The sequence below is a fragment of the Chrysochloris asiatica genome, unplaced genomic scaffold (assembly GCF_000296735.1).
Source record: "Chrysochloris asiatica unplaced genomic scaffold, ChrAsi1.0 scaffold00004, whole genome shotgun sequence".
NCBI classification, from domain to species: domain Eukaryota; kingdom Metazoa; phylum Chordata; class Mammalia; order Afrosoricida; family Chrysochloridae; genus Chrysochloris; species Chrysochloris asiatica.
In genome coordinates this window covers 6,914,893-6,932,416 of record NW_006408522.1, presented here as the reverse complement: position 1 = coordinate 6,932,416, position 17,524 = coordinate 6,914,893, and the positions used below count along the sequence as shown (strand labels likewise).

At 42.9% G+C, this 17,524-nt stretch overlaps 1 protein-coding gene across 1 annotated transcript in view; it reads left to right on the top strand.

Annotated features, from left to right (window-relative positions):
• Positions 1-17,524, top strand: part of TLN2 (talin 2) — a 229,757-nt gene that overhangs the window by 104,917 nt on the left and 107,316 nt on the right. Inside the window, exons 30-34 of the mRNA XM_006831575.1 lie at positions 4,528-4,621; positions 5,323-5,412; positions 11,889-12,011; positions 13,381-13,524; positions 15,230-15,391. Of these exons, the coding sequence (XP_006831638.1) occupies positions 4,528-4,621; positions 5,323-5,412; positions 11,889-12,011; positions 13,381-13,524; positions 15,230-15,391 (613 nt within the window). The remainder of the gene's footprint in view (positions 1-4,527; positions 4,622-5,322; positions 5,413-11,888; positions 12,012-13,380; positions 13,525-15,229; positions 15,392-17,524) is intronic.

Below are 17,524 nucleotides of genomic sequence, written 5' to 3'. Positions count from 1 at the left end.
CGTCAGCACACAGCCCATCCATCGTCTCTGCCTCCATTCCTCGCATCACTGCTTCTCTGGGTAGGGTTCCGTAATTCACTCTAATCCCTTGATGGTCCTAGGGACCTCCACTCCTAGACTGCAAAGTCAATCACTCACCTCCCTTTGCCACAAAATGTCTACCTTTACATTTTCAGCCCTTTCAGTCAGTCCTGATAACAATTATTCGCTATTGTATAGCAAGAGACCTATCCATAGCATCTCCTTTCATCAGTCCCAACTAGACAGGATGGATACTACTCAGTGGAGATTCTACTTTGCTCCACGCCCTCTGGATCTAGGTTCCCTCTTGGAAGCTTGGAAGCCAGTCACTTCTTGCCTCTGTAACCCCCCAAATCTGGGTAGCCAATGTCCATCCCTGCCCTCTCCGTGTGTGGAGGGGGTGGGAATGATCCTCGCTGTGAAGATTTGTTTCCTCTTTTAAGCTACTGCTTCCTTACATAGGTGTAGGTCAAGTTCATCAAATTGTATCAGATTATTCTTTTTTCCCTCTTCTTTCTTCTTCTGGTTGAGCTCTGATCATCCAGTTGTTGAAGCCAGGTCAAATGGGTATTATCTGCAAGTGTGGGTGTACTTATGCATGTGCCATCTCATCTAATCAGCTGGATGCTTCACTCTCCATCTAGTCCTCTGTGGCTATGTTGCTGACTCTGGGTCCAAGAGTCCCTTGGACTTGCCTCACTGTTGGCCAATCAGGTCTCCACCCAGGTTCACAGGAGTCTATTCAGTGTTGTAGGGCTCAGCTGGCAGCTTCATTGCTGTTTTTCCCTCACTTCCCTTTATCGGTGAGGAACATGGTCACCAATCAGAGCGTGTATTCCCTTTGAGTCTTAGACTTAGAAGTGGGTTTGCCCTGAGGGGCACTCGACTACTTGCCTTGATGTCTCCTGGGTGAGCCTACAGTTCTTTGTTTTTATACATAGCTGCTTTGTTTTATACATAGCTGCTGTAGTTTGAACCCATAAAAACGATGTTTTCATTGTCAAATCTACATAATCACTTGCCTCTGGGTCACCTAGTTCATTGTTTAGCTACCAGGTGAGTGATACCTAAACAGTGTTATTTAGTCATGGATCCTTGTGACGTATTGCATTGGGCAAATCTGCTGCACAGGAACTTTTTAAAGTATTGAAGAGTAGACTGCCATTCCTATGGATTATATAAACTACAAATGCTTAGGGGTTTTTGTTGGTTTATTTGGTTTTTTAATGATGCTGTTAGGTGCCATTGAATTGCTGCCAACTCACAGTGACCCTGTGTTTGACAGAAGGGAGTCCTTGGCCTGACCCTGTGGCCAGCCTCACAACCGTCCCTATGCTTCAGCTCCATTTTTTAAAAATTCGCTTTTTTTTTTAGGGCAGCTTTAGGCTTACAGAAAAATTGTACAGAGAGTATAGCGTTTTCTTCTCTCGTTTTCCCTCCTGTACCTGGGCTCTCCTCTTACTAACACCTTTCATCCACATGGTACATTTGTTATGATAGATGCACTCATACTGATCCACTGTTAACTGAAGTCTATAGTTATTGTCACCGAGCCTCGGTGGCATAGTGGGTTAAGTAGTGGGCAGCTAGACCACAAGATCAGCTGTTCAAACCCACCAGTTACTCTCTCACTCTGTGGGAGAAGGATGAGGTAGTTCATTTCTGTAAAGATTTGCATTCTTGGAGACCCTATAAGGCCGTTCTTCTCTGTCTCTAAGTTTGTTGAGTCAGAATCGACTCAAAGGCAGTGGGTTTCAGTTTTATAGTTTGCATTAGGGGTTATTCTTTGTGTTGTACAATGGGGCTTCACAAAGTTTGTGAAAAATGTAATTAAAAGGTGATGGAAGTTTTCCACAGATGTCGAAGTCCCGTCATGTAGCTCATGGATTTTGACAAATGCATGATGTGCCCCTGTATCCTCCATGACCACGCCGTACAGAAGTTTCACTGTTGGAAAACTTCCTTGTGCGCCAGTATTCATTCTCTCAGCCTGAGTCCCTGGCAGCCACGGAGCTAACCATGATCTCTCTAGTTTTGTGTTTTCCAGAATGTCATATAGTTGGCATCATACTATTTTTCAGACTAACTTCTGTCACTTAGCAGTGTGGTTTCTCCTCCATCCATGCCTTTTTGATAGCTCATTTCTTCTTATGGCTGAAAAACACTCCATTGTATGAATGTATGTAAACACTCTTAAGTTTTTATTTTTAAAATCATCACATCTACAAAAATATTATAAAGGAACAGGGCACTGAACAGCTGTGTACCCTCTGGATTCACCAAATGCATATATTTCATTTTCACTGGGAAGATCTTTATATAAAAAATCTTTTATCTAAAAGCTAGGGGTTTTTTGTTGTTGTTGTTTTTTAAATCCAGATAAACAGGAAACGTTGAAAGAAATAAAGTATAAGGAAAACTTTCGTTCTCTGTGGGAATCTTCTCCGAGTTGTCATAGTTGGTGGCATTCTGCTTCCATTATTCTGTGAACACATGGTGGTCTGTCCACTCAGGAGTGTTTGGAAGGCCACCACACAGAGTGTGCAGGGTTAGACTCTCAGGGACAATTGAAATACATCCGTCATCACTGCATTATCCCAGGGACTTTGGAACTACTAGACGTTGTCCTGCTACCTCATTTCCTTTGGTTCTTTACTTTGCAGAAGATTCAGAGCACAGTGCTCTCCAGTGGCACCTTTACTTGGCACTCACCCCAAAATGAGTGAATTACTCACCCAAGTCCTTTCTCGAAAAACTAGTCTGGGGTTTTTGTTGAATTCAGAAGTGTTTTTCTTCTTTCCAAATCATTATCCTAGAAAATTAAAAATTCAATGCAGTGCTTCCTCATCCATTAATTAAGCCTTTGTAAATTCACAACATCATTTTCCATCTAATTTGATATTCTATGGGAAGCTGCAAAGCCAATTTAACTAATAAAACGAGGCATCTTTTATATTAGGTAGTGTTATTAACAGCAATGTGTGTGCCCTGTTTTGTTTATTTATTTTAAGTTGCCCTTTTACTGTGTCAATTAACAACTATGAATAGAATCTAGACTGTCACAAGAGTGATTTAATTATAACCTGAGAAAAGAGATTGTGGCTCTACCTTTGGAATCAGATTGGATTGGTTTTAAGTCTGGTTTCTGTTCCTTACCTATAGCATCCCCTTAAGGAGTTCACTGTCTCAGCATTTATTAAGCATAAGGGTATTCAATTTTAAGACTTAGTATAAAGGAGCTCTAAGGAGCTCTGGTAGCGTAGTGGTTACGAATCGGGCTGCGAACCACAGGGTCAGCAGTTCAAAACTACCAGCTGTTCCGCGAGAGAAAGATGAGGCTTTCTGCTCCCGTAAAGATTTACAGCCTTGGAAACCCTGTACAGGGTCGCTATGAGTCGGAACCGACTCCACGGCACATAACAACAACAACATAAAGGAGCTCTGGTAGCGTAGTAGTTACGAATCGGGCTGCGAACCTTAAGGTCAGCGGTTCGAAACTACCAGCTGCTCTGTGGGAGAAAGATGAGGCTTTCTACTCCCGTAAAGATTTACACCCTCAGAAACCCTGTACAGGGTCGCTATGGGTCGGAACCGACTTGATGGCACTTAACAACAGCAACAACAATAAAGCTTAGTAGTCAAGACCATATGGTATTAGTATAGGGTTAGTTAGACACATAGATCAATGCAACAAAACAGGGAGTCCAGAAATAGCCCCATACAGTATGACCAATTGATTGTCAACACAGGTGGGCAAACAACAAATAAAAGCTGGAATTGTAGGGATTCCATATCTAAGGAGAGAGAGAGAGAGAGAAACTCAATGCTAACTTCACACTTTACACAGAATTAACCCAAAATGGAGTCTGGCCTTTCTAAACGTGTGAGAATCAGGAGCATCTAAAGAGGGGTATCCATCTAGAAAAAATCTCAACTACCTCTTAAGTGCTAGAGGATAGAAACACGTTTAAAATCACCCCAGAGTTTCTACTTTATTCCTAATGATGTTAACAAAGAAAACAGCTATTTTAAGAAATAATTTGGGGACAGCTTCTAGGAACTAGTCAATCATGTAGACTTTAATGGAAAGTGAAGACTTTGAAATCATAGGCACACTTTGCAATATGTCTGCTGTATCCCAAAATAGCTTTCGCAGAGAATCTGACTCCCCTGGGTTGTTAATGGAGGATTTCTATTTGCAACTTCACTGGGAATTCTTTCTCTTGAATATACTAAAAACTAGCTGCTTCCTTCAGAGAACTACGTAAGTGTCCCCTTAAGGGTGTATCAGATGAATAATGGAGAGCAACTCCGGGATTCACTGTTGGTTGAAAGAAGGGTCCTTTCTCCCTTAACTGTGCTTTGTTTTGGTTTGCCTTTGACATGTGGCAGTGTTCACTGGGGACCCCAGTTTACCTAGTGAGTCCATGGTATTTTTGGTGAGTCTGCAAAGCATTGTGTGGAATTTAATTTTCTTATAAGACACTCGGTCTGTTTTCCTCACAGAGCTGTGACAGAGAGTATCAATCAACTCATCACTCTGTGCACACAGCAAGCTCCTGGTCAGAAAGAATGCGATAACGCCCTCCGTGAGCTCGAGGTAGGTCCAGAGGAGGCTGCTGAGGACTTAAGGAGTGTGGTGCAAGCAGTTTGCATTCAACAAGTGTCCTCCAGGTTGACAATTCAAACCCACCTAGTGGCGCCATGAAAGAAAGGCCTGGAAATCTTGTGTTAAGATTACAGCCAAGAAAACCAGTAGAACAGTTCTGCTCTGTGACACATGGGTTTTCATGAGACAGAATTAACTTGACAGCAATCCAAAACAGGTTTGGTTTGGGTGCTCCTGGGTAATGCCGATGGTTAATGCACTCTGCTGACTGAAAAGTTAGACACCCAGAGGCATCTCAGAAGAAAGGCCTTCTGACCCACCAGCCATTGAAATCCCGGTGGTGCATAGTTCTACTCTGACACACACGAGGTTGATATGATTTAGAGTCAGCACCATGGAAAGCGGTCCCGGTGCTTCAGGGTTATTGGCCTCTCCTCTGTCCTTTCAGAATCCCTGGTTGTGCAATGAGTTAAACTAACCGAAACTTCAGTGATTCAAGCCCACCAGGCACTCATGAGAAAGATGTGGCCATCTGCTCCCATAAAGATTGCAGTCTGAGAAATACTATGGAGCAGTTGTCCTATAGGGTCACTACGGGTCAGGACTGGCTTGATGGCAGTGGAATTGCTTTTAGTATGTGGTACCAATATATATAGCTTGCTTGCTTTGTAAGTTGTGCTCTTGTCCTGCAGACTGTGAAGGGGATGCTGGATAATCCTAACGAGCCCATTAGTGACCTCTCTTACTTTGACTGTATTGAGAGTGTGATGGAAAACTCCAAGGTAAGCCTGTCTGGTTGTAATTCAATAGTTCATGTTACTTGTCAGCGTGCATCTGAATCACCAGAAGGGCTTGGTAAACAGATTGCTGGTCCCTGTCTCCGGAGTTCTCATTCTATAGATCAGAAATGGGACCCTAGATTCTGTTTTCTAACAAGCTCCCAGGTGATGTCCTAAGACAAGTCTAGCACCCAAAACTTCCAACTCATTCATTTCAGTATACCTAAGGAGCTCTGGTAGCGTAGTGGTTACGAATCGGGCTGCGAACCTTAAGGTCAGCGGTTCGAAACCACCAGCCGCTCCGCGGGAGAAAGATGAGGCTTTCTACTCCCGTAAAGATTTACACCCTCGGAAACCCTATACAGGGTCGCTATGGGTCGGAACCGACTTGATGGCACATAACAACAACAACAAGCATCACCAGTGGATCTTGGAAAAAGGTTTATTTTAATTCAGTGTATCGGGGGTGGAAATGGAAGGGAATGGTACCAGAATGAACCTTATTACAAGTGGGACTTCTTGTGAGTCAACTCATACTATATTCTCCACCTGGAACTGAATGGTTTCTTGCCCTACAAACCTTAACTGATTGAAAAAATGTTAACCCTTAATGTTTAATTTGATACAGAGGATGATTTGGGATGATAATTAGGTTGGGGTGAAGTGTCTAAGAAGACTCCTTAGGAGAGGAGAATCACTGATCTATGATAATCGTATGTTTGTCTTTTGTGAGGAACTCAAAATCTGAAGGTTGAACGCAATGTGAGTGAGATGAATGGATTTAGGCCTGGCTTTGTACTTGCGTAATGTTTGTTTTTGTCACTTGTATGTTAGGTTTTGGGAGATGTCTATATTAGTGATGTCAGGAGGGGTAAAATTAGAGTTGGTTCTGTTCAGCATCACTCACAGAATAACAGACAGTCTAAGGGGATGATGCATAAACTTTATGCACTTTTGTCCAAATAATCTATTTTTTCCTTAAAATGGGATGCATGAGTTAGGGGAGGGAAAAAACAGAAATAAACATTTCTTCTAATTTTTTTACTTTGCAGTCCTTATGTAAACTAGATCATTATTTTTATCTAGGCAATTAAGCAAGTCTGTCACTTTGAGGACTAAGATGCACCTGACCAAGCCATGGTATTTTCCACTGCTTCGTATACACATGAAAGCTGGACAATGAATAGGGAATGTTGTTGTTGTTGTTAAGTACCACTGTGGAGGTTGGTTCCGACTCATAGTGATCCTGCACAGGGTTTCTGAGGCTGTAAATCTTTATGGGAGCAAAACGCCTCATCTTTCTCCCACGGAACCGCTGGTAGTTTCGAACTGCTGACCGTGAGGTTGGCAGCCCGACTCGTAACCAGTACGCTACCAGAGCACCTTGAATAGGGAATACTGGAGAAGAATCAATGCATTTGAGTTATGGTGTTCGTGGGTGAAGAATATTGACAGCATCATGGACTGCCAAAAGAACAAACAAATCTGTCTTGGCAAAAGTGCAGCCAGAATGCTTCTTGGAAGCCAGGATGGTGAGGTTTTATCTCATATACTTTGTACACAGTATTAGAAGGGCTCAGTCCCTGAGAAAGGGTATCACTCTTGACAAAGTACAGGGTCAGCAAAACAAAGGAAGACCCCTGAGGATATGGATTGGCGCAGTGGCTGCTGCAATGGGCTTAAACATGAAAACAATTGTGAGGCTGGCACAGGACCGGGCAGTGTTTCATTCATCATGCCTGGGTTTGTAATGATTCAGAACCCACTCAGTGATACCTCACAACACAACAGCAACAGCAAGCAATTAAGTAGCGTCTTCTTTTAGGAAATTTAAATTATGGCCCTCTCCAAGGCTATTGGCAAATAACCTTGTATTAGGTTCTAGATTGGGGAATTCCATAATCTCTCCAAAGGGTTTGTATTGAACACCCCTTCAGTGTTACCATCTATGACCCAGGAAAATAGAACCATCTCTCCTGGTTCATGGTGAAGTCATAGAACTCAGTACACCATATTTGGGGTAACTGCCTTTCCCCCACCCATGTGACCTTGACCTCTCATGGTTAGACTCTAAATACTAGAAGCCCTTTCAGCTATGATTGTAAGTATCTCTGAACAAAAAGTACACCACTGATTTTCAAACTAAGAGAAAATACTTATAAAATTGTGTTTAGATTGTTATTAGATGTATACTTTTGTTGTTGTTGGGTACCATCACGTCAGTTTCAACTCACAGTGACCGTATGCACAACAGAACACTGCCCAGTCCTGTGCCATTTTCACAGTTGTTGTCATCTCATTGGAGGTCTTCCTCTTTTTCATTGACCCTCCATTTTCCCAAGCATGATGTCCTTCTCCAGTGACTGGTCCTTCCTGACAATATGTCCAAAGTCCTGCCATCCTTACTTCTAAAGAGCATTCTGCTGTCCTTCTTCTAAGACAGACCTGTGTGTTCTTTTGACAGTCTATGGTACTTTCTCAATTTTGTTTCCCAACAGCATGATTCATATGCATCAATTCTTCTCTAGTCTTCCTTATTCATGGCTTCGGTCAGGTGGATCCAAGCAAAATGAAGTCTTTGATAACTTCACTCTTCTCTCATTTATCATGATGTGAGGATTTTCGTTTTCTTTACACTGAGGTGCGATCCATACCGAAGGTTGTAGCCTTTGATCTCCATCAAGTATTTTAAATCCTCTTCGCTTCCAGCAAGCAAGGTTGTATCATCTGCATATTGCTGGTTGTTAATGAGTCTTCCTCTAATCCTGATGCCACATTCTTCTTCATATAACCCAGCTTCTTGGATTATTTGTTCAGTATGCATATTGAATAAGTATGGTTTTGAACCATCCTGATTTTGAACCATTCAGTTTCTGCTTGTTCAGTTCTAATGACTGCCTCTTGGTCTACTTACAGGTTCTGCATGAACACAATGAAGTGTTCTGTAATCCCCATTCTTCAAGATTATATGCAGAGTTATCCAGAGTTTGTTATCCACACAGTCAAAGCCTTTGCATAGTCAATAAAGCACAAGTAAACATTTCTCTGAAATTCTCTGCATTCAGTCAAGATCCCTTTGAAGTCAACAATTATGTCTCTCATCCACATCCTATTCTGAATCTGGTTGAATATCAGCTAGCTCCTCTTCAGTGTAATGCTGCAACTGTTTTTGAATTATCTTCAGCAAAATTTTATTTGCATGTGATATTAATGTGATTGTTAGATCATTTCCACATTTTTTGTATCACCTTTCTTTGGAATGGACACAAATATGGATCTGTTCCAATTGGTTGGCAATATCTTCCAAATTTCTTGGCGTAGGCAAGTAAGTTTGTTGAAACATTGCAGTTGATATTCTGTTAATTCCTGAGACTTGTTTTTCCCCCGTGCCTTCAGTACAGCTTGGACTTCTTCCTTCAATAGCATGAGTTCTTGATCATATGCTACCTCTCAGAATGACTGGACATCAACCACTTCTTTGTGGTACATAATGACTTGATGTATCCCTTGCATCTTTCCATGTTTTCTGCATCATTCATTATGTTGCCCATAGAATCCTTCACTGTCACAAGTCAAGGCTTGAATATTTTTTTTTCTTTCAGCTTGAGAACTGAACGTGTTCTTCCCTTTTGGTATTCTAACTCCAGGTCTTGCACATTTTAGTATAATACTTGTTTTTGTCTTCTTGGCCCGCCCTTTGAAATTTTTCGTTTAGCTGTTCAACTCTTTTATTTCATCATTTCTTCTTTTTGATTGAGCTGTTGTTGTTATGTGCCTTACAGTCGGTTCCAACTCATAGCGACCCTGTACAGGGTTTCCAAGGGTGTACATCTTTACAGGAGTAGAAAGCCTCATCTTTCTCCCACGGAACAACTGGTAGTTTTGAACTGCTGACCTTGTGGTTCGCAGCCTGATTCGTAACCACTACGCTACCAGCGCTCCTTTGATTGAGCTAGTCTATGTTAAAAAGCAAGTTTCACAATCTCCTCTGACATCCACTTTGTTCTTTTCTTTCTTTCCCGTCTTTTTAATGACCTTTTGCTTTTTATATAGATAATCTTGGTGCCATCCACAACACATCTGGTCTTCAGCCATTAGTGTTCAGTGCATCAAATCTGTTAATTATATGGTCTCTGAATTCAGTTGGGATATTCTCCAGGTCATATTTTGGCTCTTGTGTACTTGTTTTTACTTTCTTCAGCTTCAGCCTGAACTTAACATTTGAGCAACTGATGGTCTGTTCCATCGTTGGCCTCTGGCTTTGTTTTGACTGATATGCTGTTTTCTCTGGTGGAGTGAATCATCTAATGTGTCTTTAACCACAGTCTGTAACTCCCACCAAACAACATTTCTGCCCTGCTGGGTCTGGGGAAGAGGAGGTAGGAGGTGATACATGATTCAGGATGACATGATTCAGCTGTGGATGTTAGCAGAGTTCATTGTAATTGTATTAACTTGAAACTTTAGCCTGGATTTAAAATGAGCCATCTCAGAATCAGGAGGGGCATCTTACTATCATCAAAGAAGAAGAATCAAGAGTGGGGTGTGTCCTTTGGACCCTGAGATTGCATGCTTGATCAATTTTGGATTGAAGTTGTTAGAATTTTTCGGTTTCGTCATCTTTGGCTCTAGTCATTGGTGCATAAATTGGCATCATAGTTGTACTAACTGGTCTTCCTTGTAGATGTATGGGTATTATCCTATCACAGATAGCATTATACTTCAAGATAGCTATTTTTGACAATGAATGTGACACCATTTCTCTTCAGTTTGTCATTCCTGGCACAGTAAACCATGATTGTCTGGTTCAGAATGGCCATTACTAGTCCATTTCAGCTCACTAATGGCTAAGATACTGGTCTTCATGCTTTCATTTCGTTTTTATTGATGTCCAGTTTTCCTTGATTCATACTTTGTGCCTTCCATGTTCTGATTATTAATGGATGCTTGCAGCTGTTTCTTCTCATTCTGACTTGTGACCCATCAGTAAATGAAGGTCTGGATAGCTTTGCTTTGTCCTGTCCTTAAGGTCTGCTCTAGTTCGAAGAGGTAGTCTTCCCCAGGGTTTCATCCTCCAGCACTACATCAGACAGTGTTCTACAGCTAACCATAGGTTTTCGATGGTTAACCTTTCAGAAGTAGTCCGCCTGTCCTTCCTAGTCTTAGTTTGTCTGCTCTGCTGAAACCAATGGGTGACCCAGCTGATAGTTCAAATACAGGCAGCATAGCTTCTAGCATCTCATCAACTCAGAAGCCACCACCATACAACAAACTGACAGACAAGTGATGGTTAGATATGTATATGAGGCTTCAAAACTCTTGTGGAAATTTTCCATTATAGTTTAATTCCATTTTCCATGAACTTTTTGAAACTCCCCTATGTACTTCTTACCAAAGATGCATTTAAATTTCACTGTCAATAAGCATTACTAATGAAAAGAGTGTATCTTTTACTTTCTGGGTATAAGTTTACCTACAGCTCAATTAGTAAGATTTTGATTTTCTGTTCTGGGGAAATACTGGCCATCTCTCAGTTTCCTTCAATGAATGCAATCCATTCCTAAGTGTGTGTTTATGTCAGAATTGTAGATGTGTATCTTTCTGCCAGATTTCATTAGAACAGGAGCATATGATTCTTATTTAGACCTCAGTACAAGAAAGAAGACTCAGTGGTGTAGTGGATTAAACATCGGGTTGCCAACTGCAAGGTCGACAGTTCAAATCCAATAACCGCTCTGCAGGAGAAGATGAGTCTGTGTGCTCCCATAAAGATTTACAGGCTCAGAAACCCTTCGGAGCACCCGTGCTCTGCCCTGTGGGCTCTCCAGGATGTGGACTCATAGACTGTGGGGTTTAGTGCAGGAATAGACCTGAAGGTTTTTAATGATATAAAAGTTGAACGTGTAGTGAGTGAAGGTGATTGTGATGAAGAATTTGTTGTGAGTAGGGGTTGGTTCAGTGATTTCAAAGTGAGGGCAAATTTTCATAACATTGATGGGCAAGTATGAGGTGTCCTGGTGTGGCGCTGTAGGATAAACGCTGGACCGATAACCACAAGGTCGGTAGTTCAAACCCACCAGCCGTTTCTCAGAAACCCTATACAGGGTCTTTATAAGTTGGAACCAACACAACGGCATTTACCAACAACAACAAAAAGATGAGTTTAACATTAGTCTGTCGTGTGTCATTTGGACCAGTCACCATGGTGTGCTTCATACAGAGTTTTCTTTATTGATATGTGTGTATGTAGTACTCCTAGCTTCTTGGATTGTAGATAAATGAATACTTTTATTATTCATTTCTCTTTATGCAATGGAAATGGTATAGTTCTGAACCTCTTCTTCATGCAAAAGAAGGAAAATTTTGCAAATATTGTAAGTAAGTGACTGAATGTTGAAGCTGGCAGTGTGGCCTCCTCCATGGGCCCATGGCTTGATGCAATGCTGGACCAAAAAGATGTCTGCTTGCTTGTTTTGTAGGTTCTAGGAGAGTCGATGGCAGGGATTTCACAGAACGCCAAGACTGGGGACCTGCCTGTCTTCGGGGAGTGTGTGGGCATTGCGTCTAAGGCTCTCTGTGGGTTGACAGAGGCTGCGGCCCAGGTAAGCGGCTGGTCCATGGTCCCTTGATATGTAGGTCTTCCAGTTTTAGATCCTGTTCCAGATTATGGATCCCAACGGTAGCCCAGGTCCTGTTGGAGGCATGGGGACTACATCTACGGCTCCATCTCCCATGACCATGTTAAAGGCAATAAGCCCTCTGCTGTCTGCACTATTTAAACAAACATCAGCCAGTTACCCTCTCTTCCCTGTTCCCAAATCAGAGTCTGTGAAGGCTCTCTGATCATGCCCTTGGCTGTCTGAATAGCAGTGGGGTCAGGCCTGCAAGAGCCATGAGCACTGCAGATCTAGCTCAAAGCCTCAGAGACCAACTTCTCTTTTTTATAAGATTATTTATTGTTTCAGAAGAGTTGTTTCTGGGGGGGAAAAACAGGCGCTGCTTACTTTACATTTTTTTCCAAGGTGTTAGACTTATAAAAATCTCAGTCATGCGTGTTTCGGCTGACAGGGCATGATGTGGCATGTTGCTTTTCTGTCTTTGACTGTCCTGCACGTTACTAGGCTGGTGTGTCTGAAGCTAAAATACCAGAATTTACCTTGAAGAACTTACCGTTTGGTGATTATCTTGACCTGAGATTTTACTGAACCAGAGGGACACATCCTAGCTTGAGGGGATAAAATTCTGTTCTCTTATTCTTACCCTTCAAATCTCAAAGAAAGTGAATTATGGTCAAAATTCCTGGTCACAAATTCACTTTATCGCTATTATTTGACTAATGCTTCCCAAGGGTTGCATTAGGGACCAAATCCTGTTTTGTTTTCCTCTGGCACCATTTCCCTAATTACAATTAGTTGACACATTTGTTTTACTCAGTTACCAACATTTCTCCTGCTAATAGAAACACTGGCTTCCACAGTCAGGATGTTAGGCTGCACTTCTACTCTGCCCTGTGGGGTCGCTTTAAGTTGGGCTCAACTCGGTACTGGTGGGTTAGACTTTGTGAGGAGAAGCCTGTGAGGTAGGGCAGCTCCCAGGCTGGCTGACCCAGCAGCAATTCACCACCTTCAATCCACCTTTAATCGTTCCCACTCTGCTTGTTTGCCAGGCTCTGAGAAGGATCGCCAGGAGCTATCAGGGCTATCTCCATGTTTATTTCCTTCACAAAAGCCTCTTGAAACTCAGGAAACCATTCCCAGAATCCTGCAGCAAGCTTCTGCTAGCATGTCACTGGTCTCAGCCATCCTTAAGCCCCTCTAGTGATGAGAGGAACAAGGTTACACTAACCCATCTGCACTAATCAGCACTTGAGCATGACCGCTGCGTGCCCACTGTGACAGGGTTGGTGTCCACCACAGGCTTGTCATCTAGGAGTCTGCAGCCTGAGCCATGGTTTACCTTCTCCCTTTCCAGGCTGCATACTTGGTTGGCATTTCTGATCCCAACAGCCAGGCAGGCCACCAGGGCCTCGTGGACCCCATCCAGTTTGCCAGAGCAAACCAAGCAATCCAGATGGCTTGCCAGAACCTAGTGGACCCCGGCAGCAGCCCATCACAGGTAATTGTTTGGGAAGGACGTGCAGTTGGTGAACCCTTGAGCTCTCCCATGGGAGCAACAGGATGGTGAGAAATTGGTGAAGAATATTGGGGTTTTTTCAGAGCTCACACTATAGACAGTGATGGGGGCGGGGCACGTTGTAGAGTGTGGCCATGTGGGAATTTGTAGGTGCCATGGTACAAGGGATGGGAAGGCAGGAGGAGTGAAGCAGTCACAGTGAGATTCATTTGGAACCTCATGACTCCATCCAGTTCAGGTCTGTGTTCTGTGTTCACTCCTGAAAGTCAACAGGAATCTGCCTTGAGCTCTCACTCTATGGGCTGTTGGTGTAATGGAAGAGTCAGACAAAGCCAAAGTCTGGAAAATGCAGGCATCAAGATAATAATGACAAAGCCAGGCACTTACAGAGGAAGGGGTGATGAATCCTCTCAGGAGGATTCACAGAAATGGCAACATCAAGCTGGCCACAATGCAGGAAGAGTCAGAGGAATCTAGACAGTATGTGTGTTATCCCCTGACACTTCTAAGAGCTGGGTGGCATGAGGTGTCATGTCACCTGACAGAGATGAGAGCTGTGTAGTGTGGCATAGCAGAGGCACCCTCCGAGTGACACCTCTACAGTGAGTGGAATGGACCAGCATTCTTGAGAGAAGAGAAGGGCCCAAGTAAAGGAGACAATCCAGGGACCATCTGGAACACCTGAGAGCTGATATTTACAACATCAGTGCAGCTGGGATTCACTCCCTGCCCATCAAGGCCACAGGGGTGTTGCAGCTCCAGCAAAGTAAAGCAGGCAGATTCAGGAATGCAACTGAGATGGGTGGAGGGTGAAGCCTGCTGAGATTCCTGAGCCCACCTGTGGATGACGGCAGAGCTGGCAGCCCCCTGTTTCTTTTACTCACCTCTGCTGCAACTCCTAGACCTGCATGCTCAGATATGAGGACCACTAAGCTACACATAAGGAGCTCTGGTAGCGTAGTGGTTACGAGTCAGGCTGCTAACCTCAAGGTCAGCAGTTCAAAACTACCAGAGGTTCCATGGAGGAAGATGAGGCGTTCTGCTCCCATAAAGATTTGCAGCCTCAGAAACCCTGTGCAGTGCAGGGTCACTATTAGTCAGAACCGACTCCATGGTACTTGACAACAACAAGCTACACATGGCTTCTCAACACTGGCAATGCAGCTAGTCCAAGTTGAGATCTAAGTATAAAATACACACTGGCTTTCAAAGGCTTGGTCTAAGGAAAAATCATTGTAAAATCATTGTCTCTTAATTTTTAATATTGATTGCATGATAAAGTAATATTTTGGTTTTATTGAGTTAGATAAAATGTACTGCTTTCATTTTAATGTGGTTACTAGAAAATGCAAAGTCAATGTGTGACTTGCCATATATTTTTGTTGGACAGCCCTGGTGTAGATCCTGGACCAGGTGGGGGGTCCCAAAGGACAGCTCCCTTACCGCATCCCCTTTAAGCCAATGCGGGACTCAGCTTACTCCCATCACTGTATCAGCACCTACTTCCTTCTCTTCGGAATTTCTCCCTGGGGGGACTTGGTAGGCAGCAGAGCTAGGAGCCCATGTTGTACTGAGACTGGCTCTGGACATGGTAGGTTGAAGAGCTGTTGAGGGTTAGAGACCAGGGTGATCTGGACCCCTCTTCACTGAAGTGTGGGTGCCCCCAGCTCCTCTCCATGCTTTGCAGGTTCTTTCAGCCGCCACGATTGTCGCCAAGCACACATCAGCCTTGTGCAACGCCTGCCGCATCGCCTCATCCAAGACAGCCAACCCAGTGGCCAAGAGGCACTTTGTCCAGTCAGCCAAGGAAGTTGCCAACAGCACCGCCAACCTGGTGAAGACCATAAAGGTAGATCCTGAACTCTGGGCCTTACTAAGTCATTTTTAATTCAGTCTCATGACTGAAGTCATTGAGAACAGATCTCTTAATAATAGAGAAATTTATCATGAAAAAACATGCTTTACCTTGCTCACCTTCTAGAGAAGGGGTGGCTGACTCCACTTACCAGCCTCCCAGCAGTGGTAGTGGTGGTTATGTGCCGTGGAGTCAGTTCCGACTCATAGAGACCCTGTACAGGGTTTCCAAGGTGCGACTGGTGAGCTTGAACCACCAACCTTGCAGTTCAAACTGGCTTTGCAGTCTAGCGCATTAACCCACAGCGCCACACCAGGACTCCTTAGGGAAACTTTTTTCTGCCAAGGGCCATTTGGATATTTATAACATCACCTGTGGACCATACAAAAAACTATCAACTTAAAAACTAGCCTGCTAAATGTGATGGCTGGAACTGTGGTTGCCTTGGTAGGACTAGACCAAATGATTTTGCAAGCCTTATATAACCTATAAGGAGTTCTGGTAGCGTTGTGGTTACTAATCGGGCTGTGAACCACAAGGTCAACAGTTCGAAACTACTAGCTGTTCCGCGGGAGAAAGATGAGGCTTTCTGTTCCTGTAAAGATTTACAGCCTCGGAAACCCTGTACAGGGTCGCTATGAGTCGGAACCGACTCCACGGCACTTAACAACAACAACATATAACCTGTGGGTTGTATGTTCCCCACTCCTGTTCTGGAGGGTAGAGGGGGCTCCCCAATTTCTGTATGTTGAGTTTAGGAGCAGAAGTGTGGTTCAAAGGGTTTGGCCATGGGCTGTCTCTTGGCACTTTGGATAGGAAATACCCTTAATTAACTGAGTGTTTACTTGAGATGGTTTTGAGTCAGTAAGTAGCTGGCTCTGCCATTGTTCTGAGAAATATCTGGATCAAGAGAGTGGCTAGAGAGAGAAGAAAATTGGAGATGGTGGAGAAATTGCTTTCATATAAAATACTATCAATATGATATCTGCCCTATACACACACACAGCATTCAGAAAGTTCATGGAAACACAGAATTAAAAGATAATGGAATTTTTCCACCAACTTTCTGAAGCTCACTCATAGACCTATAAGGAGCCCTGGCAGTGTAGTGGATTACAGGTTGGGCTGCTAACCACAAAGTCAGCAGTTCGCAACTACCAGCCACTCCTTGGGAGAAAGATGAGGCTTATCAGCTCCTATAAATAATTACAGCCTCAGACACCCTATACAGGGTCATTATGAGTTGGAACTGAGTCGAAGGCACACAACCACCACCACTTACATATTTATAGATGTTTAAATTTTAACTCAAAAATAGAGCATCAATTTGAAAACAGAACGTTCCATGTTGCTAACTGGTTAATCTTCGTACCAAAGATCATGGGTTGTTGTGGGGAAAAGCTTTATATAAAAAGATGGATGTTAAGGTGTATGAAGAAAGCCATCTACAGTGAAGAGACTTAGCTTTTGCCACCAGATATCATCCTTGGATATTCATGATTGGTTTTAAATTTTTGTTACAGAAAATTTTCAAACATAGAATAGTATAGTCAAACCCTGTGTGCCTTCCTTTCAGCCAGTTGCAACAATCACCAACTCCTGGCCAATGTTATTTCATCTAGACATAGACTGTTCCTTTTTCCAATTTGAAGCAAAATTTCCACCTCATCTTATAAATATTTCAGTATGTATCACTAAGTGGTAAGGTGACAAACCGTAGCCCCTCATTCCCACACTGTAAACACAGTTGACATGAATTGGTATCATCAAGTGCCCAGCAGCATTTAAATTTCTCCAGATGTCTTTCTCTCCTTCCTCCCTTTTTTTTTTTTTTTTACCCTACCTTCTCCACTATAATTCAAGTCTCTTTTCTTTTTAAACAACTTTATTGAATTACACTTGACATATTTTCTTGGCTTTAATGTATAGACAGACTTTCCCCTCCATTTATTATTTTTTTTCCTCCCTTGTAATTTATTTGTTGAAGAATTAGGGCTGTCTTTCAAATAGAATTAGTCTTGATTTTCTGACTGTTGGTAGACCAGATGCTCAAAGACCTAGATGAAAGATATTTTAATGTACTAGGGTATTTGTATTTCTTTTGATCTTCCCTTAAATTAAAAATCA